Here is a 23,560-nt window from a genome sequence, read left to right on the forward strand (position 1 = left end):
TTGAGGGTGGGTCTTCCTCTCCCAGTCCACTGACTCAAATGTTAGTCTTCTCTAGCAACACCCTCACTGACACACCCAGAAACAAGACTTTACAACCTTCAATCCAATCAAGCTGACATTTAATATTAACTATCACATTGATGTTTTCATGTACAGATGTAAGAAACAATGCAGAGTTCCTTTTCACTTTGTCCAGTGTCCCCCATTGATAACATTTTGCAAAATTGTAGTATAGTATTACAACCAGGATATTGATACAGTCTCCCATAGTGTTAAGATTGCCACAGTTTTGCTTGTACTAGCATGTGTGTTTGCGGATTAAGTTCTATATAATTTTATCCCCTGTGGAGGTTTGTGTATCCACCACCATAGTTAAGATACTCAGCCGGGCGCAGTGGCTCACGCCTGTAATCCCAGCACTTTGGGAGGGCGAGGCAGGCAGATCACCTTAGGTCAGGAGTTCGAGACCAGCCTGGCCAACATGGTGAAACCACATCTCTACTAAAAATACAAAAATTAGCCCGGCGTGGTGGTGGGCACCTGTAATCCCAGCTACTCGGGAGACTGAGGCAGGAGAATCACTTGCAGTGAGCCAAGATAGTGCGGCTGCACTCTAGCCTGGGTGACGGAGATTCTGCCTCAAAAAAAAAAAAAAAAAAGAAAAGATACTGAACTTGCCAACACATAAAGATCCCTTGTGTTGTCCTTTTATAACCACAGGCATCTCCTGCCTACACTCCATGCCCTCATCCCCTTGCCCCCTTCCTCTGTCCCTAATCCATGGCAACCACTAATCTTTCTTCTTTTTCTAAAGTTTTGTCATTCTAAAAATGTTATATAAATGGAATTATGCAGTATATTACCTCTTAGGATTGATATTGTTTGACTTAGCTGAGATTATCCAGCTTGTGTGTATCAGCAATTTATTCCTTTTTATTGCTGAGTAATATTCTGTAGTATGGATGTACCGTGTGTGTGTGTGTGTGTGTGTGTGTGTGTGTGTGTGTAGCTTTTTAACTATTGAAGGAAATCATGCTAATTCTGGTTTTTGGCTATCACAAATAAAATTGCTGTAAACATTTGTATACTGGTTTTTGTGTGAACATAAGTTTTCATTTCTCTGGGATAAAAGACCAGGAGTGCAGTTGCTGGGTCATATGGTAGTCGCATGTTTAGTTTTATAAGAAAGTTTTTTTCAAAGTGTCTGTACCATTTTACATTCCCACTAGCAGTATGTGAGTGATTTCGTTTATCTGCATTCTCATTAGCATTTGATGCTATCATTGCTTTTTATTGGAGCCTTTAAAAAGCCTAAACATGGTTTAGCATGTTTAGGTTTTTAAGAAGATCACGGCTGGGCGCAGTGGCTCATGCCTGTAATCCCAGCACTTTGGGAGGCCGAGGCGAGTGGATCACGAGGTCAGGAGATCGAGACCATCCTGGCTAACACGGTGAAACCCCGTCTCTACTAAAAATACAGAAAAATTAGCTGGGCATGGTGGCAGGAGCCTGTAGTCCTAGCTACTCGGGAGGCTGAGGCATGAGAATGGTGTGAACCCGAGAGGCGGAGCTTGCAGTGAGCTGAGATCGCGCCACTGCACTCCAGCCTGGGCGACAGAGCGAGACTCCGTCTTAAAAAAAAAAAAAAAAAATCACAAATATTAATATTATCTTGACCACTCTTATAAGAACTCAGTGGTTTCAAATTAATTTTGTACTTTTAACCCAGGATGAGGCTTTCTGTGTACTGGAGCTGGTTCCATTTGCCTCTCATTTTAAGAGGCAGGTTTAATGTAAATGTGCAAGTTTCTACTTAAAAGTTTTGTTACTTTGAGTCCATTAATTTTTGCTGAAACAGTACTGAGGCATGATTTTTATAACTTCTCTTAGATCACTTTTAAAAATCTGAATATTTAAAACTTTTACTGTTAGGAATTTTTGACAGTGAAGTTAATAGTTACCAGTTAGTATGCATTTACCATGGATCAAGACTTTGTAACTGCTTTACAGATACTGTTTTATATCCTTAAAAATTCTGCTTTTGTAGCTTGTAGTAGTTGGAGTTGTTTGGAATACAGTGGCCGTGTGGAGCTGGGCTAGCAGTAGACTCACTATGTATGTGTGGCAGGTAATGTTCATCCTGCTCTAATTCATAGATGATTTTTTTTTCATTATCATGGGAAAATTGTGGTAATGTCTTATGTCTTTAACTTATGTGAGTAAACCATAATTCATGTGCAATTAAGAGAGGACACTATAGTGTGTGGTCCCTGTGAAAAGCATGCTTTTCCAGGATATTTTTCTTTTACACTTCTTAGAAGAATATGTTTTCTTCAAATTAAAGTACATATTTTATAATTATGACAAATAAGTTAAATATCTCTCTATTCCTCTTCCACTTATTTTGTTTTTATGTACTAGACAGCTTTCAAATGATGTTTGTTTTTATTTTGTGTATCAACAGGTGACAGTTAAAGGATTTGAACCTTTAATTCAGTTTGCCTACACTGCTAAACTGATTTTAAGTAAAGAGAATGTGGATGAAGTGTGCAAATGTGTGGAGTTTTTAAGTGTACACAATATTGAGGAATCCTGCTTTCAGTTTCTGAAATTTAAGTTTTTGGACTCCACTGCAGACCAGCAAGAATGCCCAAGAAAAAAATACTTTTCATCACACTGTCAGAAAACAGACCTTAAACTTTCACTTTTGGACCAGAGGGATCCAGAAACTGATGAAGTGGAGGAATTTCTGGAAAATAAAAATGTTCAGACTCCTCAGTGTAAACTCCGCAGGTATCAAGGAAATGCAAAAGCCTCACCTCCTCTACAAGACAGTGCCAGTCAGACATATGAGTCCATGTGCTTAGAGAAGGATGCTGCTCTGGCCTTGCCTTCTTTATGCCCCAAATACAGAAAATTCCAAAAAGCATTTGGAACTGACAGAGTCCGTACTGGGGAATCTAGTGTCAAAGACATTCATGCTTCTGTTCAGCCAAATGAAACGTCTGAAAATGAATGCCTGGGAGGAGTCCCGGAGTGTAGGGATTTGCAGGTGATGTTAAAATGTGAGGAAAGTAAATTAGCAATGGAACCTGAAGAAACGAAGAAAGATCCTGCTTCTCAGTGCCCAATTGAAAAATCAGAAGTGACTCCTTTCCCCCACAATTCTTCCATAGACCCTCATGGACTTTATTCTTTGTCTCTTTTACACACGTATGACCAATATGGTGACTTGAATTTTGCTGGTATGCAAAACACAACAGTGTTAACAGAAAAGCCTTTGTCAGGTACAGACATCCAAGAAAAAACATTTGGCGAAAGTCAGGATTTACCTTTGAAATCCGACTTGGGCACCAGGGAAGATAGTAGTCTTGCATCTAGTGATAGGAGTAGTGTGGAGCGAGAAGTGGCAGAACACCTAGCAAAAGGCTTCTGGAGTGACATTTGCAGCACGGACACTCCTTGCCAAATGCAGTTATCACCTGCTGTGGCCAAAGATGGCCCAGAACAGATCTCACAGAAACGGTCTGAGTGTCCTTGGTTAGGTATCAGGATTAGTGAGAGCCCAGAACCAGGTCAAAGGACTTTTACAACATTAAGTTCTGTCAACTGCCCTTTTATAAGTACTCTGAGTACTGAAGGCTGTTCAAGCAATTTGGAAATTGGAAACGATGATTATGTTTCAGAACCCCAGCAAGAACCTTGCCCATATGCTTGTGTCATTAGCTTGGGAGATGACTCTGAGACGGACACCGAAGGAGACAGTGAATCCTGTTCAGCCAGAGAACAAGAATGTGAGGTGAGCAGGAGTATGTTCTTAATTCATTGTTTTAATAACCATTAATTGGGATTTACTCTGGATCAGCTCCCTTTGCATCATTAGGGATATGATTAGGTTCAGGGAGTGGGGAGGAAACTCATACAAAGTTAATTGTAAGACTGTGTGATAGGGCTGGGCGCAGTGGCCCACAACTGTAATTCCAGCACTTTGAGAAGCCGAGGTGTGGTGGATCACCTGAAGTCAGAAGTTTGAGATCAGCCTGGCCAACATGGCGAAACCCTGGCTCTACAAAAATTAGCTGGGCATGGTGGTGGGTGCCTGTAATCCCAGCTACTCGAGAGGCTGAGGCAGGAGAAGCGCTCGAATGTGGGAGGCGGAGGTTGCAGTGAGCCGGGTTTGTGCCACTGCACTCCAGCCTAGGAGCCAGACCAAGACTGTCTCAAAAAAAATTTAAAAAACGCTGTGTGATAAATACCAAAAGAGAGAGATGAAGTTTGAAGGACTTCTGTGTTCATTTATTTCCAGTAGATATATTAACCATAAAGTTGGTTCACACGTTGGCTGTGTTCACACATCGGCCATTTAATTGTTTAAATCAAATGCCATGCTGCAAGACAAAAAAGAATAATGATTCTATGCTCATTATATGATAACTCCCGGAAAAATGCAGCATATATTCAGTCTTGCTCATTGCCAGCAAGAACCTCTAGACCTGGGACATGTCCCTGAACAATGGTTTAACAGTGATTAGTTGTAGGAATGTGGCTTCTAGTGGAGTAAAGTTTATTGGTTCTAGTTTTTCATGGTCATTAATTTTTAAATTTTCCTTTGGCCATTTCAACTATCCATGAAATGACTTAATTTAGCATGAGTTACGTGTAGCTGGTATCATATTAATCAAAGCAAGCTTGATTTGTATATTCTGTTTGTATTTGATAGCTCCTTTCTGTAAAATATTACTTATAAGTCCAGTAATAATAAGGGCCTGTTAGTTCCTTCCAAAAATATATTATTTAAAATATTTTTTCTTTTTTTTGTTTTTATATTTTATGATTTTGTTTGCCTTTCAGTAGTTGACTTTTCTCTTTATAATCACAATTTACATTCTTTTTAAAAATTATTTTTCTATTTTATCCATTGCATTTTTTCCCCTTTCTTGCTTGGGCTTTATTTGTTTATTGTAAGAATACTTAACATGGGATCTACCCTTATAACAAATTTTTAAGTGCACGATACAGTATTGTTAAGTATAAGCACAATTTTGTATAGCAGATCTCTATAACTTATTCTTTTATAACTGAAACTTAACCCATCCAATTGCAATTCCCCATTTTCTTCCTCTCCCTAGCCCCTGGCAACCACCGTACTACTCTCCGTTTCTGTGAGTTTGACTGTTCTGTCTACTTCATATAAGTGAAATAATGTTGGATTTACTCTCCTCTCTGTCTGGCTTATTTCACTTAGCATGATGCCTTCCAAGATCTCCATATTGTAGCAAATGGCAGGATTTCCTTCTTTTTATCAGGCTGAATGGTATTCCTTTGTGTATATATACCACATTTTCTTTATCCATTCATCCATCCATGGACATTTAGGTTGTTTCCATATCATGGCTATTGTGAATAATGTGGTAACGAATATGGCGGGGAGTGCAGACTGGGCATAGTGGCTTGTACCTGTAATTTCAACACCTTGGGAGGCTGAGGTGGGTAGATTGTCTGAGCCCAGGAGTTTGAGATCAGCTTGAGCAACATGGTAAAACCCCATCTCTACAAAAAATACAAAAATTAGCCAGGCATGGTGGCATGTGCCAGTAGTCCCAGTTACTTAGGAAGCTGAGGTGAGAGGATCGCTTGAGCCTAGGAGGTTGAGGCTGCAGTAAGCCATGATTGCGCCACCGTACTCCTGCATGACAGAGACCCTGTTTCCAAAAAAATATGTATAGATCAGTGCAGATATCCCTTTGAGATGCTGATTGCAATTCTTTTGGATAAGTACCCAGGAGTGAGGTTGCTGGGACATACAGTGGTATGATTTTTAATGGTTTGAAGAACCTCCATACCATTTTCCATGGCAGCTGCACTGTTTTCCCACAGGGGTACAAGGATTCCAGTTTCTCTACATCCCATTCTTTGGCATTTTCTTTGGTTTCGTAGCTGTTGGAATTACAGGCATGGCTTTGAAAGAGGCTTTCTTTTTTAAAAATAATCTTGGCTTTGAAAGGAGATGGATTGGTGATTAAGAAGTAGTATGTATGCATGGGTTATATATAGATTTTTATGACATTATAAATGTAGCATTTGGAATTACTACAAAAAGAATATTAAAAAAATTTTTTTTTAATTTAAAACATTTTGTGTAACTAATTAAGTTTAAAAGGTAAGTAGGTTGCCTGATTGACCTGTGTTTCATTTACATTTTTGATAATTAAACCCACATAATTTTGTTTTAAAAGTTTTTTTCTTTTTCCAAATTTAAGTATGTCGAAATGACTTTAACATATTCATAAGACTTTTCTAACTTTTTTTATATTGGCAAGTGAAATGTGTATCTTTTAGAGTGATTTATGTGAGGCTAACATTTTCTTGATAGAAAAATAAATTTTCTGAAATGCTGTAGAAATTACTAGCATAATTATACTAATATCAAACCAATGCTGCATAGTCATTTCATTCAAAAAATAAAATAGATTTTATTTTTGGGTTGAGTAAAAATGTCTGTGTATTAACATGCAATAGTAAAATAAATTGTCTGTCAGTTATACTGACAATTACATAGGTCAGTATTTGTGTTAATATATTTGATTTGCTGAGAAAAAACTGCTTAATGTATTTGTCTTTTGACATAGACCATAAATATAAATTAGATTATCAGTTTTTATTATAATGGATTGTATAGAAATTGGGAATAGAGGCCTATGTTTTCTTTAATGTAAAATAAGTTCTCTGAAAAACCTAGATGTGTACTTTGATCTTCCTAGGTTTGAATATAATTATAAAATACAGCAATAATTAGTAATATTTATTTCATATTCTAGGTAAAACTGCCATTCAATGCACAACGGATAATTTCACTGTCTCGAAATGATTTTCAGTCCTTGTTGAAAATGCACAAGCTTACTCCAGAACAACTGGATTGTATCCATGATATTCGAAGAAGAAGTAAAAACAGAATTGCTGCACAGCGCTGTCGCAAGAGAAAACTTGACTGTATACAGAATCTTGAATCAGAAATTGAGAAGCTAGTAAGTGTAAAAGTTTCTTGTTACTATTTAAATTTCACCACTTTCTTTTTTGTCAAGGAAATAGTTTTTAAATTTCTAGGTCAGATATAATGCTCAATTATGTATTAATTTTAATATGTATCAATCACCATTTTATTTTTACCATGATATGATATGTAAGTGCTTTTTAAAAAAAAGGTTTTCAAATTAAGAATGACTTTACTGTCTACCTAATCATTAGTGGTTGTGAATAGATTAAAGAAATTATAAAGCACTTAAGGTTCTCTGTTTTGCGTCTATAAAAGTTAATATTCCAGGTGTTCATTTAAATGAACTGTGGACCTGAATAACTTGTTTTGGTTGATACCAAAACCAGACCAACCAGGATCTTTCATCTAAGGAAAAAAATTCTGATAAGATATGGTGATATGAATTGAAAATATTAATATCTAATGGGATCCTAAGTGAGAACAATGCTTGCTTTTGAATCTTTTCTTTTTCTTTTTTGAGATGGAGTCTTGCTTTGTCGCCCAGGCTGGAGTGTGTGCGATCTCGGCTCACTGCAAGCTCTGCCTCCTGGGTTCATGCTGTTCTCCTGCCTCAGCCTCCGGAGTAGCTGGGACTACAGGCACTCGCCACTGTGCCTGGCTAATTTTTTTTTTTTTTTTGTATTTTTAGCAGAGATGGGGTTTCACTGTGTGAGCCAGGATGGTCTCGATCTCCTGACCTCGTGATCTGCCTGTCTCGGCCTCCCAAAGGGTTTACAGGCGTGAGCCACCGTGCCTGGCCTGAATCTTATTTTCTATTCCAGCATCAAGACACAAATTAACTGAAAATTGATTAGTTTACTCCTCTGTTTCTTTTTTCCGTTGGTGGAAGGAAGCATTGTATGAAAGAGGACAACTGTGATAGTACAGGCCAGCTAAAGCTAAGATACGGTTAAAGATAGCAAGGAAACAGCCTAGAAGTAGTAAAAACATTGCTTGAATATTCAATTTTGTGTCTGTTAATTGGTGAAAGTTTAAAGTTGGGATTGTGGCAAGTTTTCAAGCATGAACATTCTAGCTGTGAATGCCAATTAAACAGCAACAATTTAGGGAAAAAAATTGTGCCTCCAAGAGAAGTTGAAAAATAAAAATTTATTATTTATATATTGTACATATACTTTATGTAAAAAGATAAATCGTAACATATTAAAGAGATGAAGCATAACTAAATAAAAAATAAAGGAGGAACCAGATGTTTTACAGATAGAGGCATGAGAGATGTTAAAAAAAAAAACCCAAACACCGACATGATATTGCTGAATAGTTAAAATTGTTGAAACCAAGGAGGAAAAGTTTTCAATTCTATAGTACTTGGTACTTTTAGAGTGTATATCAGTAATACCTTTAATAAACACTGGTGTTCTTTCTTATTCAGTTTTGAATTAAACCCTTACCTGCCTTTAGAAGGAGTATAGCATTTTGAGCTTCAGTTTTTATTCTGTGCTGCAATACAGAGATGCTTTTTACACTGTTAGGTTATGTGAAGCTAGTGGAATGAAATCTACATAAAATTGTACTACTGAAGTTCTTAGTTCTGCTTCTTAGTTCTTCTTGCTCTTTCTCATCTGCCAGTTATAATTTATAGTAGTTCGTAGAGTTTATCCAGTTTTCTTAGTCCTCTAAAAATAAAAATAAAAGCGAAACAAGACTGTTCTAGTTTATTTCATAACTTTATAAATGGATACTAAGCAAATATGTTTGAAAGTAGCTATTATCCTTTAGAACTACTCCATTTCTTGGCTCAGGTTTTATTTTTTTGATACAAATCAGACATTGGTTTGCTAGATTATTGATATTTCTACTGAATTTCAGATATCTAGGATGAAGAAGCCTTGCTGTCTTTGGGCTTTCTTCTCCCTCTGCCTTTCCTTCTTAGAGAGGTGGCAGATACAGTGGTTAAAATTGTGGGCTCTCAATCAGACGCTTAGTAACTTTGGGCAGGTTAATTTCTCTGTGACTTGGGGTTTTCATCTGAAAAATAGGATAATACTAGTTCCTACTTTATAGATTAGGTGCTTATTTGGGGGAATTAATTGAGTTAATCCATCTGAAGAACTTAGAACAATACCTGGCATGTAGTAACTACTCAATAAGTATTATGTATTTATTATTATTTTCCATTTTCTACTTTAAAAAAAATTTTATTTGGTTTATTTATTTATTTATTTTTAGACGGAGTCTTGCTCTGTCACCCAGGCTGGAGTGCAGTGGCATGATCTCGGCTCACTGCAACCTCCGCCTCCCGGGTTCAAGTGATTCTCCTGTCTCTGCCTCCCGGGTTCAAGCAATTCTCCTGCCTCAGCCTCCTGAGTAGCTGGGATTACAGGCACGTGCCACCACACCCAACTAATTTTTTGTATTTTTAGTGGAGACAGGGCTTCACCGTGTTAGCCAGGATGGTCTCGATCTCCTGACCTCGTGATCCGCCCGCATCAGCCTTCCAAAGTGCTGGGATTACTTTACAGGTGTGAGCCACCGCACCCGGCCTCCATTTTCCCTTTCTTAATTGACCTTCCTAATATCTCTGCCTAAACTGTAAACTCTGTGTTTGGTATATTGTTTCTGTCATCATAGTAAGGTTCCTTTCATATGGTCAGTGAATAACTACTGGTTAATTTTCAATACAAAGTAATATTTTGTTTCTCAGCAGTTTTTATGAAATCCAAAATCAGAATGGTCAATATCCTGTTTAACTATTACATTAATTTGGATTCTTTGGCTTCAAGAAACAGACTTTTGATTGAAGAATGAATGAATTTGTTGTAGGGAGATAGGTACCTCTCATTTAGAAGCTAGACAATGGAGCCAGGCCTCATAAATAACAGGGAACAAAAGTGGAAGACTCCTGGGAACCCAGGGACTTCTCTCTGCACCCGCTTCGCTCTCTATCCGAGTGGCTTTGTGTGCCGCTAAGTGCACATGGGAAGGGTGGCTGTGGCACAATGCCTGAGTAATTTCACTCTCTCCAGGGACTAATCCAGTCAGAGACTACTGTTTTAGTCAGTTCTGAATTCCCAAGGAGAGCATCTTACTGGCTTAATTCGCTCAGGTATCCCTTTCTGTGACTAGAGAGCAAGAACAAAATAGAAGAGTCAAGACCCTCCTTTCTGGGCAGGCACAGCAGACATGTGATAGTGTCTCCTGCACCTAGATAGGCGCCAGTCTGACTTCCAAAATAACCCCAGAGAAATCGTGTTGGAGTTTTTGTATCAGAGTGACTCATTTGTGTTTCATCTTCCTTGAAGTCTCTACTCAGTCCTTCACACTACTCTTAGTTCTAGTGATTTGTACAGGCAAACTCCAGTTGCAGCGTGAGGGGTACATTACAAATTTCTGTCCTGTGTAGATGTCTTTCTCAGATAAACATAAAGAGAAAATGTGCTGCTTATTAGCTAATAAGAATAAGAAAGCTGGCCCGTCTAGAAGTAAAAGATTTTGACATTTAAGATATTTATTAGAGTAAGAAGTTTACTTGGACCCTGGTTGTTGGGTGATGTTATGGATCTTGTTTTTTGTAAACAGAAAACTAGGAGGGTTACAGCCAGAGGTTTATACTTTAGTAGCATGGAGAGTTGAGAATACAGAGGAAGGAATGTGAACAGATATTTGTGTATATTTTAATCTCATTAAGATGTTACTTTTTGAAAGTAACATGGCCAATAAACAAGCAGTATTCTTAGTCTTTATAGTCCAAAGATTATAACAAACCTATTTAAGGGAAATTGCTTGTTTAATAATTAAACAGCCATTTGCACATAGTGAATGACTGGTTGGCTTTAACATATAAATAGATTCACAGTATTTATTGCTCTGGTCTAAAAATATTCAGGCAGAGGGCCCTATATTCTAGTCAGTTTGGTCTTTGGCTGTTGGCTGTTTGTTTTCCTAGAGAGAAATCTTGGAACTTTTTGCAGTTTGTCCTGAGGGTAATAGCATAATAGACTCTGGATGGATCAGCACGTGATAAAAAGGGGTTTGATTACAATAGAATAATTATTCTAAAATGTTTGCAAAGTGAGTTAGTATTATAATTATGTATAAAGGAATAAAGGACACTTTTATAGTCTCAGTGTGTTGGGACAAAGGGAGATGTGAGTTAGCATTCAGTAAATAAGATGTTTCTCAACAAGAAGTTCTATCAGTCTAATAGAACCTTTGAAGAAAAGGTGTGTATTTATTTGGTGGAAAAATGTATGGTATTGACTTTAGCATTTATTTTGAATTTTATAGTATGTTAGAGGTTAAGCATTAATTTAGCATTGCTTTTACTATAAGGACTGAATGTGCATAATGCATAAGCCAGTAACATGACTTTGTTTTTTTTTGTTTTGTTTTGTTTTTTGTTTTTTGTTTTTTTTTTTTTTGAGGCAGAATCTCGCTCTTTTCACCCAGGCTGGAGGTCGGTCTTGGCTCACTCTAAGCTCCACCTCCTAGGTTCACACCATTCTCCTGCCTCGGCCTCCCGAGTAGCTGGGACTACAGGCGCCAGCCACCACGCCCGGGTAATTTTTTTATATTTTTAGTAGAGACGGGGTTTCACTGTGTTAGCCAGGATGGTCTCGATCTCCTGACCTCGTGATCCGCCCGCCTCGGCCTCCCAAAGTGCTGGGATTATAGGCGTGAGCCACCGCGCCCGGCCGACTTTTAAAACTAACAATTATAAAGTCTTTGGATTCAATTTCTGTTCATGTGTTTGACTTATGAAGCTCTTGTCTATGTAGCTTTCTTTACAAGGTCCAAGTTTATTCTTTTCTGGAAGATTAATTCAGAAGTTAGAAGATATACATATCTCTGATAACCATTTTAACCTCAGAGGTAACCCTGAAATGAAGGGAGCCTTGCTTTTTGCAGAAGAATATTTACCAAAATGTATTTCTTTTAGAAAGTATCAAATATTGTTTTTGATATCAACTTGTAAGTGATCAGCAATCAAAATATTCACAAACACTTGCGCTCAGGGTTGAGGTGTTCAGACACCATTTTATTTCACTACTTTTGTCCGTTATGATGGCACAGAAGTAAAACGACCTCATCCGTCCTTAGTGATTTGCACTTTGTGGTGAAGATTATATTTTATTAAAAATAAACGTGTTCTGTTCACAACTAGTCACAATTTACTGGCTGCTTGACCAAAGCGCACTCCAGTGGGCCTTCTGGAACCTGCCCTCTGTCATTCCGTGTTGTCCTTGAGCAGCATTTCTTGAAATGTGGTGTGTGTCCCATTGGCATCATAGTTATCTTGGGGTGCCCCTTAAAGGTGGACATTTCTTAGTCTATACCAGAGCTGTTGTTAAGGCCCTGGACCGTGCATTTTATACAAGTCCAAGATAAATGTTATGTACATTTTAAATTCTGAGAACTCACTGCATGATAGCACTGAGGTCAGATGGAGGCTTTGGAGACAAACGACTGGAAAGCCTGCCTGGCCACTGGGTAGCTTTGTGGCCTGGGGCAATTGCTTAACCTCCAGTACCCACATTCCCCCGTTACTAATGTGGAATAAGAGTAACAGCCACAGCAGGGTTGATGCAAGGATCTGATGAGATGAGGGATGAAAAGCTGTTTGTACCTCCCAGCACGTGTTCAGGGCTCAATATGTATTAGTTGTACTTTAAATAAAAGTGGTTCTCTATTCTTCCTGTAAGTATTTGCTAGTCACCCTACATGTTAAATGTTGTGCTTGGTACCAGGATGTCAGAAATGAGTAAGACAGAATCCTCGCTTACTTACAGTCTCATAGGGAGCCAAGTTCAAGTGTGTTCATTTTTTCTTGAGCTTCATGTCAGCACTCCCCACCCTATTCTAAAAATTTCAAGCTTTCAGAAAAGTTAAATGAATGGGTACAATAAGCAACCATGTACTCTGCATGTAGATTCTTTGATTTTTGACATTTTGCCACATTTGCTTTATTTCTCTATCTTGATCTTTCCGCCTTTGTCTCTCCACCTCAGATCATCTGTCTATACCTGTTGGTTTGTCAGTCTTTGCATCTCTATCTCCGTCTATCCGTCTTGGTCCTTTTTTAACCCCACTTGGTTGATCTTGGTCTCTCACCGCTTGGTGTCACTGTCGTTCCTGCCCTGCTGTCTTGCTGGCTGTCATTCCTCACTCTGGCTCTCTTCCTCTCCTTTTATTTTCTGAAGTGTTTGAAAGCTACCATATTATGACACTTCATCCTTAAATGTTTAAACATGCATCTTCTAAAAAGAGGCATTCTTAGATATGACTAATACCTTTATCATGCCTGAGAATATCAACACATCCTAAATATTATATCTAGTTTTTATTCAAATTACTCTGATTTTCCCATCTTTCATAGATGCTTTTTTTTCAAACGAGGATACAGTCATCATATAATGCATTTGATTAAACCTGTTTAGTCTCTTAATCTAGAACGAGTACTCTCATTGTTTTAATGACAATAACTTTTTGAAGTATCCAGGCCAGATTTCTCATAAATGTCTTACTTTAAGTTATTTGTCTGATTGCTTCCCCATGGCTTTAAGTCATTTCTCTATCCCTTTATTTCCCGTAAACTGGAAATGTTTCAGTTGAGGAGACTGAGTTTAAACATTCACTGGTGTTGTCCTTTATATTGTGTCGCCTAGGGAGGCAGGAGGTCCAGTGTCAGTATTGTCCCACCTGGGTGGGTGGGAAGTGCCAGATTGCTCCATTTTGAAAGTAATATTTTTTCACCCTGTGTTGCTTAGTTATCTATGATGTGTTACTTGGGCACATTATAATTATCCCGTTCCCCAGTACTCCTACATCCTTTAGAATATGTTGATGACCTTTACTGTGATTACCATGATTACAAAATCATGATTTTTCTAATTCTTTCATGCTATTTACATTATTTTAGTTGGTATTCCTCATTAAAAAGGATTGTTCTTCCTTTCTCTCTCTCTTTTATTTTTTTATTTTTTTTGAAACAGAGTCTCACTCTGTTGCCTAGGCTGGAGTGTGGAGTGCAGTGGCGTGATCTCAGCTCACTGCAACCTCTACCTCCCAGGTTCATGTGATTCTCCTGCCTCAGCCTCCCAAATAGCTAGGACTACAGGTGCCCACCACCACACCTAGCTAATTTTTGTATCTTTAGAAGTGATGGGTTTTCACTGTGTTGGCCAGCCTGGTCTCGAACTCCTGACCTCAAGTGATCTGCTTGCCTCAGCCTCCCAAAGTGCTGGGATTACAGACATGAGCCACCATGCCTGGCCTTTTCTTGTTTTCTCTTTTCCCTCCCTCCCACTCTTTGGAATCACTGTGGACTCATGGATTAATTTTTTCTGATTCAATTTGTTAGAATAAGTAATAGTCATTATTCTTTCTGATGTTGACATTTTTCAGATTTGGCCAGGGAGAGTCCATTCAAGCCAGCTCCTGTCCTGTTGACATAACCATCTAGCACCTGCCATAGTCTCACTTTTTAACCTCTATTGTTTCAAGATTTGGAATCACCCATTTCTTTAAAACTCCTGGTTTCTTCTAGCAGTTATATTGGACTTTGGAAAGCCTACCTGCTGCTGGAGTATTATTCCTTCTGGGCCTTTTTCAGTGGACAGAGCTAGGAAATATATGCGTCTGTGTATAAAGAGTTCATTATATCATGAATTCATATATATCAGTCTTCAGTAAATGAAAGTAAAAAGTACATTAGAAATCCTGTGTTTATGTAGTATGTCCAGTCCAAATTTAGCAGTATAGAGCTTTTGTCTTCACTTCTTTTATATGTTTATGTTTAATCTCTCATCACTTACAGGGAGAATTTTGGCTCCAATTACATTAGTGTATTGTTTCCTTTATTCTATAATATACGCTAAGTTCTCACTTAACATGAAATGATGGATAATGAAACCAGTTTTTTTCCCCATCAACTTTATAATGAAAGGATGTTATAAAAATGAGAACACTTGGACACAGGGTGGGGAACATCACACACTGGGGCCTATCGTGGGGTGGGGGAGTGGGGAGGGATAGCGTTAGGAGATATACCTAATGTGCCGGGTGCGGTGGCTCACGCCTGTAATCCCAGCACTTTGGGAGGCCGAGGCGGGTGGATCGCCTGAGGTCAGGAGTTCGAGGCCAGCCTGGCCAACATGGTGAAACCCCGTCTCTACTAAAAATACAAAAATTAGCTGGGCATGGTGGTGCAAACCTGTAATCCCAGCTACTCGGGAGGCTGAGGCAGGAGAATTGCTTGAACCTGGGAGGTGGAGGTTGCGGTGAGCTGAGATCATGCCATTGCACTCCAGCCTGGGCTACAAGACCGAAACTCCGTCTCAAAAAAAAAAAAAAAAAAAGACGAGTTAATGGGTGCAGCGCACCAACATGGCACATGTATACATATGTAACAAACCTGCACGTTGTGCACATGTACCCTAGAACTTAAAGTATAATAAAAATAAATAAATAATAAAATAAAAAAGGATGTGGAACAAAATGTTTGTTGAGGACCTGCTGTGCATTGTTTCTCTTAAAGTCAGTTTCCAAAAACCTGTCGATGATTTTAAGTGAGGGCACACTGTATAAAAAGTAAAAAAATTACAATCAGTATTAACAGTAAACAAATTGAGTAGAGTTTGAGATTTATTTGCCTTTTTTATGCTTAAATATTTCCCTGTGTGAAGCTTTAAAGTTATTTGAAATATTTGTGTTACCAATTTGGTATACAATTAATTTTTTTTTCTATTTATATTACTGGGATTTACTCTACAATTTTTGAGACAGGGTTTCACTCTGTCACCCAGGCTAGAGTGCAGTGGCACAATCATGGCTCATTGCAGCCTTGACTCCTTGGGATCAAGCAATCCTGTCACATCAGCCTTCTGAGTAGCCAGGACTACAGGTGCGCACCACCATGCCTGGGTAATTTTTTTGTTTTTTTTTTTGTCAAGATGAGGTTTCGCTGTGTTGCCCAGGCTCCTCTCCAAACTCCTGGGCTCAATCGATCCTCCTGCCTTGGCCTCCCAAAGTGCTGAGATTTTAGGCATGAGCCACCATGCCTGGCCTACATTTTTAATTTGTTTTATTTTTGAATGTGAAACGTTTATATGGTTCAAAAGTTAAAACTATATTTTAAAAAATATATACTCCAAATCTTGATCTCATCTTCTACTTATACCCTATTCATAGCTACTTCCTGTAGATAACCATTTTCATTAGTTTCTGGATTTTTTTTTCCTTGTGTTTCTTTTCTAAAAACGTGTTAACATTTTATGTCTATTCTTATTATCTGTCCTGCTGCATAGAATTATTTTATATACATTTTTCTGTACTTTTTAAACTTAAGAATTGATTTATAGGAAATATTTTTTCGTAGTTCAGAGAGGTTGTCATTTCGTTTTCCAGCTCCATAATACTCAGTAGTGACTGTAATACAGTTCAAACCAGCCTTCTGTGGGTGGACAGTTGGGATCCTGCAGTGAATAACTGTATACTGTTTCGTGTTTAAGGAGCTATGTCTCTAGGACACATTCCTAGAAGTGGGATTGTTGGATCAAGGGTAAATACATACATAATTTTATTAGATATTAACAGATTCCCCTCCATAGGAATTGTCATATTTGGCCTTCCAGCAGCAGTATATGTGTGTCTGTCTGTCCACACCCTCAGTCAAGATTTGTTGTCAGCTTTTGGGTTTTTTCCAGTCTGATAGTGAGATACCGTGATATCTCGTGGTAGCTTTTATTTTTATCTTATGAGTGAAAATGAGCATTTTTGCTTATATTTCTCAGTGCCATTTGTAGATTTCCCTGAACTATCTGTTCAGAGGTTTTACTTACTAAGGAACTATTAGTGACCATTTTCTAACAGTGAGTACTCTTTACCCTATCATAAAATTGTCACTTGTACTTTTGGTGCCAAATTCTTCTATATCTTTATTGGGTGAGTTATATTTATGATCTTTAAAAAAACTGTATTTGAATAAATATTGTCCACTAGCTATTCAAAATAAGGATTTAGATGTAAAGGTTTTTTTTTTTTTGAGACAGAGTCTTGCTCTGTCACCCAGGCTGGAGTGCAGTGGCACAATCTCGGCTCACTGCAACCTCCGTCTCCCAGGCTCAAGTGATTCCCCTGCCTCAGCCTGCCCTTGTAGCTGCATTACAAGGTGTGTGCCACCATGCCCAGCTAATTTTTTTGTATTTTTATTAGAGACAGGTTTTCACCATGTTGGCCAGGCTGATCTCGAACTCCTGACCTCACATGACCCGCCCACCTCAGCCTCCCAAAGTGCTGGGATTACAGGCGTGAGCCACTGTGCCCAGCCTGTAAAGATTTTTTTGTTGGTATAAAATCCAGAATGGTACCAGAATGCCAATTTTATTCCTTTTTAAGAAATAGATCTGTAATTAAAGGTGCAGCACTTCAAACGTGATTTATACAGTTGTGTTTATAGGAAAATGGAAATATATTGTAGGGATAGGTAGCAGGACACCAATAGTGAGTCCCACTCATGACTATAAGTAGTGACTTTGGGAGGTATCTTAAATACTGATGTCATTAAGTGATTAACTTGAATTACTTGTATTTTACTTTTAGTTATTAAGCTGACCGCTATTATAGTAAATATGTGTCTTAAACTTAGAGTGAAATGGAAACATTAGCTAACTGCTTAGAAGCTTAGCTGTGTAGGAGTTAAAGTGCAGGGGAACAGATGGGAACATTTAATTTATAGAAATAATTCTGGTGGAGTTCTAGGGTTGTGCCTATTTGTTTTAGTTGTTGTGAAGAAACAAGCCATCTTGTATACTTAAAGAATGATGTCATCCCTAATTTAGTGGGGTGGGAGGAGTGAGAGTATTTAAAGATCATGTGGATATTAAGATACAGAAGTCATAAAATATTTGTAATCTTCATAGTATCTGTAGGTTAAGTAGTGGTTCTAATTTCTGGGAGGAAGCTCAAGTACTCCTTATTTTGTTTAACCATATTTAATTTAAAAGACCAACCAGCAGTTGAAAATTTTCTGTTGCTGTTTAGAATAGATTCATCCCAACTTTGGTAGAGGAATCCATGGCTGAATATTGCCATGACTGAAGAAAGATTATTTCTCACTTTCTTCTGGAAGTTTTGTTTTATCCTCCTTTGGATTGGCTTCTGAGAGACCATAAAAAGAAATGGGTGTTGATTGCATTTAATGGTTCCTACTGTGAACAAGCAGCAGGTACCGTTCTTGCCCTTTCAGTATCTGCAGACTCATTTTATCAGAAGAGTGCAACTGATAAACTTTGCATAAGAGAAAATGTACTGGCCAAACATTGATTTTGCTTACATACACATACTTAACACACACATTCTTGACCTACATCTATTTAAAAAAAAAAAAAAAAGAACTTGTATATAAAAATCTGAACAGATTGGAGAATACTTTGCCATATAAAAATTTAGTGTTTTGTATTTATTGTATATTTTCTCAAAATATTACATGGCTTTAAAATATTTTAGAACTAACAATAATTGGATTCATACATAATTTTATAGTAATACTTTTGTATAAAACCATAACAGTACTTTTGTATAAAGCAAAATTCGTTTTACCCTTTTAGTGACTTTTTAAAAGACTAAAGGATGGCACTTATAGATTAGCACTGTGAACTAACTTGTCTCAAGGTTAACTGGCAGCCTCAACTCTCCAGAACCCTCCAATGAACAGAAAGCAAACAGAACAAGACTGACTTGTTGAGAGTTGTGATAAATTTCATAAGAAAAGCCTTTGACTTTCTAGCAAGTGTTTATTTACTCTTTTCTTATAAATACCTTGATTATTTGGTTTCCTGGCTCATAATAGATTAGAAGCAATAAGATGTTAGAACAAGAAGGATGAAATGGAATGATAATAGAAAAGACATGCTGTCAGTAGTGATAAGTGACATGGACAGGAAGGCAGGAACCAGAAAAACTTTTGAAAAATTCTATGGTAGACTTTCTTATAGGGGTAATATCTTAAAATTATAATAAGAACAAAAATGGTAATTAGCAAGCACAAAATTACCACCCGAATTCACACTTCAGTAACTCACCTACCAGCTGTCTCTAGGCATGTTAAACTCAGTCCTATCCCTTCAGTGGGTTTGATGTTGCTTAAATCAGGAGAGGTGTTGTGTGGATTACATAGATGAGATTGCATGTTGGAAAACATTTAGCACAATATCTGGCACAGAGTATCTGCTCAACAAATGCCGGTCATTAGTTGAATCTTGGAACGCTTTGAGTCTCAGTAATTAAGTTATGCTAACTGTACTTTTACTTTTTTCTTGTATCCCATCCAAAATGCCATCCATACCTGTTATGTACAGTCTGTAAATCCGGAAAGCTCCAAAAACCATATGTTTGTCACAAACTCTTTTGACCAAAAAGCTGCCCCAAATTGACATTAGACTACATAGTCTTTATCCTACTTTCTTCATTATTTGCTATTTTAATGTTTACTTAGAAATGTAAAGATAGTTGATAGGGAAGTGCTGCCCCAGGCCTGCTAGAGAAATTGTGTGTGTACCCATACTATCTTTCCAAAACCTGAAAAATGCCAGAATACATCTACCCCAAGAGTTTTGGGTGGGAGATTCTGGGCCTTTAGTATTTAATGTATAATTGAATGGAATTGAAAGGATAAACTCCATGTGATCTTATTTGATGAGAAGCCCCTGTATATTATTTGATCGCCTTGGAAATGTTGATTGAGCTAATAAACACAAGCCATTGTGTTCTCTTTCCCCACTTCACAGCAAAATGAAAAGGAGAGCTTGTTGAAGGAAAGAGATCACATTTTGTCAACTCTGGGCGAGACAAAGCAGAACCTAACTGGACTTTGCCAGAAAGTTTGTAAAGAAGCAGCTCTGAGTCAAGAACAAATACAGATACTCGCCAAGTACTCTGCTGCAGATTGCCCACTTTCATTTTTAATTTCTGAAAAAGATAAAAGTACTCCTGATGGTGAACTGGCGTTACCATCAATTTTCAGTTTATCTGACCGGCCTCCAGCAGTGCTGCCTCCCTGTGCCAGAGGAAACAGTGAGTCTGGCTACGTGCGAGGGCAGGAGTCCCAGCAGATGTCCACAGCCACCTCTGAGCAAGCCGGGCCCGTGGAACAGTGTCGTCAGAGTGGTGGGATCTCAGATTTCTGTCAGCAGATGACTGATAAATGTACTACTGATGAGTAAACTTGCATTCACTTCCGTCAAACCATCTAATTTTCTACTGAAGTTTTGGCAGTGTTTTGAAAGCCTAATATGACCATCTGTTGCTCAACAATATTGTTTTTTTCCTTTAGTAGTTTGCCATAAGGGAATTTCCTTTAAGTCAACCATGATTTCTCCTTGATTTCCACAAGAGACAAATGATTTTGCCTCCTGGATATCAGAAAAATCCATGTGAAAATGTAGTAAACCTTTAAAACTCATGTTTTAAAGAATAATAACTCTAGTAATAACTCTTCCTGCTGTTCAGAATAAGTAGGAGAATGAAAACTGCAGCATATCAGACAGCAATTTAACAGCTTGAAACATCTACAGATAGTTCCTACTAAAAGAAGTGGCCTGCAGAAGTTTAATAATTTGACTTTTTTCTAATATTTTAGTTTAAGAGAAAATTTCTTCCCAAGCAATGCTAATAGAGTTCTATTCTCAGAAGCAGGGTGTCAGCTACTGGGAATATTTTTGTAGAGCTGCATTGTGAAAAAAAGATGGTCTTACCTGAATCTTAGGGCTTTGTTCTTCGGCTCCTAAAATCAGGCTTTAAGCTACATTGGGAAGATTTAGTAAACAGGCAAGTGGTTGGCCTAAGACGGGGGCTGCTTCTCCTCTTCAGTATGGACTCTAGATAAAGTCTGGCTACATGAACAGATTAAGTGTCACTTTCCCTCTTTCCCCCGCCCCCCTTCAGTCTCTACCATATCTGGTCCCATCATGGACTTCCTATTTCCTGGCATTTTTGTCCCTTTGGAAGAAGAAATAGGACTCAGAATACAGTGGCATGAGTGATTACACTGGCAGCATTATCTCAGGCTCCCTAGAATCTGGAGAGCTTACCAACATGTAAAGCTGTTCACTTTTCCACCATGGGTCACCAATGCCAGAAAACTAGACATCACGGGGAAAGAATATTGCTTACTTTTTACCAGGAGTGCAGTTCATTTTTTTCATCCTGTTTTTGAAGTCATATGATTCACTTGTAAAAAGGATTGTTACAGATAAAAATGTATCTGCGGCAACTCTGCAGGTTTGTGAAATAAGATGAAACTCAATCTTTTTCTATTGTGGGTTTGCATTTGAAAACCAGGTTTAATCCTTGCTCTCTTCTCCAAATTTGGTGTGGTATAAAGACACACAAATCATTTTAACTTGGGCATTTAAAGATCAGTCTTAGTGTTTGTTCAGTCCTGTTACAAAATAGATAACTGAGCACCTATTGCATAACATTTTGCAGTGGCTTTTAGCCATGCTGGAGTTAGATTTGTTTGAGAGTCAAATGAAAGCTATGGATCTTCTCAGCAATTAAAAAAAATGCGTATATTCACATTCACAGAAACATTGGCAGAACCCAGTTTTAATGGTACAGAGGAGTAGTTTATAGTGTTGATTTCACCAAAATCAGAGGGCTGAAAGAGACACGTCTGTAGACTGCATCCTGAGCCTAGTGCAGGGCTTGTCTAGCTAATGTGGGCAGCCACCACCCACTGTGTATGAATAAGTCTGAAGCAACTTGGCCTTGCCCTGGAGAGTATATGGGGACCAGTCTTCATGTCTTGGAGTAATTTGTCAAATGTTACCCTTTTTGATCAGGGTGTAGGGGGAGGATATTGCTAGTATATTTTCAGTGGTTTGTATGTTATCTCTATCATTGACTTATTTGTAAGAGAAAATTAGTTGGACTTGTTTATTTTCTAGTAGCTTTTATAAGTACACTCAAGAATTTGTCAGGGAGAATAATTCTGATGATGCATCCCATACTGCAAAAGAATTTGTGTGTGTATGTGTGTATGTGTGTGTGTGTATATGTGTATGTATACATATATATCTCTCCATATAGGTATTTCTTTGATACTTGTGATTTTAAATTTCAACTTCACAATATAAAATAATATAAGAACTTCTGGTTTACAAAATATAAAATCTTAAGCCAATGGAACCCTTGATTTCCTACCTCAGTGTACACTCAACTATTGGTCGTATCAGTTTGTGTATGTGCAAATGTCAAATAATCTTTTGCTTTAATTGCTACTGTACTTGCTTTGAAAGATTACCTACTATTTTATGATAAAATGTAGTTGTCTCCAGAGCTTAAATATAATTTGTAAAGCACTTGGTTTAAATTTCTCTCTACCTATAAACAGTTTAGCATTAAGGGTTTCTATTAATGACATAGAATTATCGGCCAAGTGTAATTTCTTAAAATTTAGCATTACTTTAAATAGCCAGCATGTAATACAAGTAACTACACTACCTCATATCTACATGATTTTCAAGTTGTAATGCAGATGGACAGATAAAAAAGATTTTACCTTTGTCTTTTGGCCATAAGTGGAGAAGTTTTCTGTATGTTGCATAGCATTACACATTTATGCCTATTTTAACATTAACTTCTAAAGAAGTTTTTTCTAAGAAAATGTTTCAAGGCAATATTTTTTTTGAGGCTGCCGAAGACAAATGACAGGATTATGAGTATACAGTGTATGCCTTTTCCTTCATGCAGAATTTTGAAATGTTTTCATTTTGTATATTGCATATTCACATGATCATTGTTCACTATTTTATGAACTGGCCTTCTCAATGCTTGATGATTTTTTAAAAGCTGTTATGTTGCATTCAGTAAAATAACCTTATTTTTTTTCTTATTCGGATTCTGGAACTATAGCAAATAATTTGTGAAATTGTCATATTCAAAACAAATGTGGATACAGTCTTGGTTCTCCATCTGTAATTTTTTTAAACAGTTTGCTATAGCTTACTGCTTAACTAATTTTAAATAAGGAAATAAGTATGTTAGATGCAGTAGACGATACAGGTTGCATGTGGACACTCAGTCACATTAACAACTTGGGAAAAAAATGGCAATGTTACGGTGAATTCTCAGGTGAACTTTTTTCAGTTATAAAACATCTATTTTGAATTTGTAAATATTTTAAATGTTTTATTAAGGCATGTAATAAACTATTCTTTGAAACTTGTTGGGTAGAATGAAAATTTAAAGCCATAATGGTAAAAGGTGGCATACTGATTATAAAAGAAGCAGAAAAACATTGATTTTTTTATATCTTTCATAATATAATTTTCTAACAATGCAATAAAACCACTAAACTTTTGTGTCCATATTTTGCTGAGACCATGTTTCATTAAAAGCATACTTTCATAGTATTTAATTTACATTTTCTCCCTAATGTTCTTACCCAAATGTACCTGAACTATAAAATGTTAGATGTTGGTGATAAATTGACAGTTAAATAAAATTCTCTAAAATTGCTTCTAATTGAATAGAATTGTACATTCCATTTTCATTTTCTCACTTCAT

At 37.4% G+C, this 23,560-nt stretch overlaps 1 protein-coding gene across 21 annotated transcripts in view; it reads left to right on the forward strand.

Moving 5' to 3' along the window:
• BACH1 (BTB domain and CNC homolog 1) overlaps positions 1-23,560 on the forward strand; it is a 263,756-nt gene that overhangs the window by 25,502 nt on the left and 214,694 nt on the right. For 13 of the 21 annotated variants that reach the window (XR_010125296.1, XR_008496363.2, XR_010125298.1 and 10 more), the window contains 2 exons: positions 2,465-3,799; positions 6,819-7,025. Coding sequence is in view for 9 of the 21 variants with exons in the window: in XM_063659839.1 (XP_063515909.1) it covers positions 2,465-3,799; positions 6,819-7,025 (1,542 nt within the window). In the remaining 12 variants the exon portion in view is untranslated. Of the gene's footprint in view, positions 1-2,464; positions 3,800-6,818; positions 7,026-19,779; positions 23,524-23,560 lie in introns of those variants that run through there. The other 8 variants (XM_054468433.2, XM_054468430.2, XM_054468431.2 and 5 more) reach the window with 1 other exon arrangement.

This window comes from Pongo pygmaeus, chromosome 22 (genome assembly GCF_028885625.2).
Source record: "Pongo pygmaeus isolate AG05252 chromosome 22, NHGRI_mPonPyg2-v2.0_pri, whole genome shotgun sequence".
NCBI lineage: Eukaryota > Metazoa > Chordata > Mammalia > Primates > Hominidae > Pongo > Pongo pygmaeus.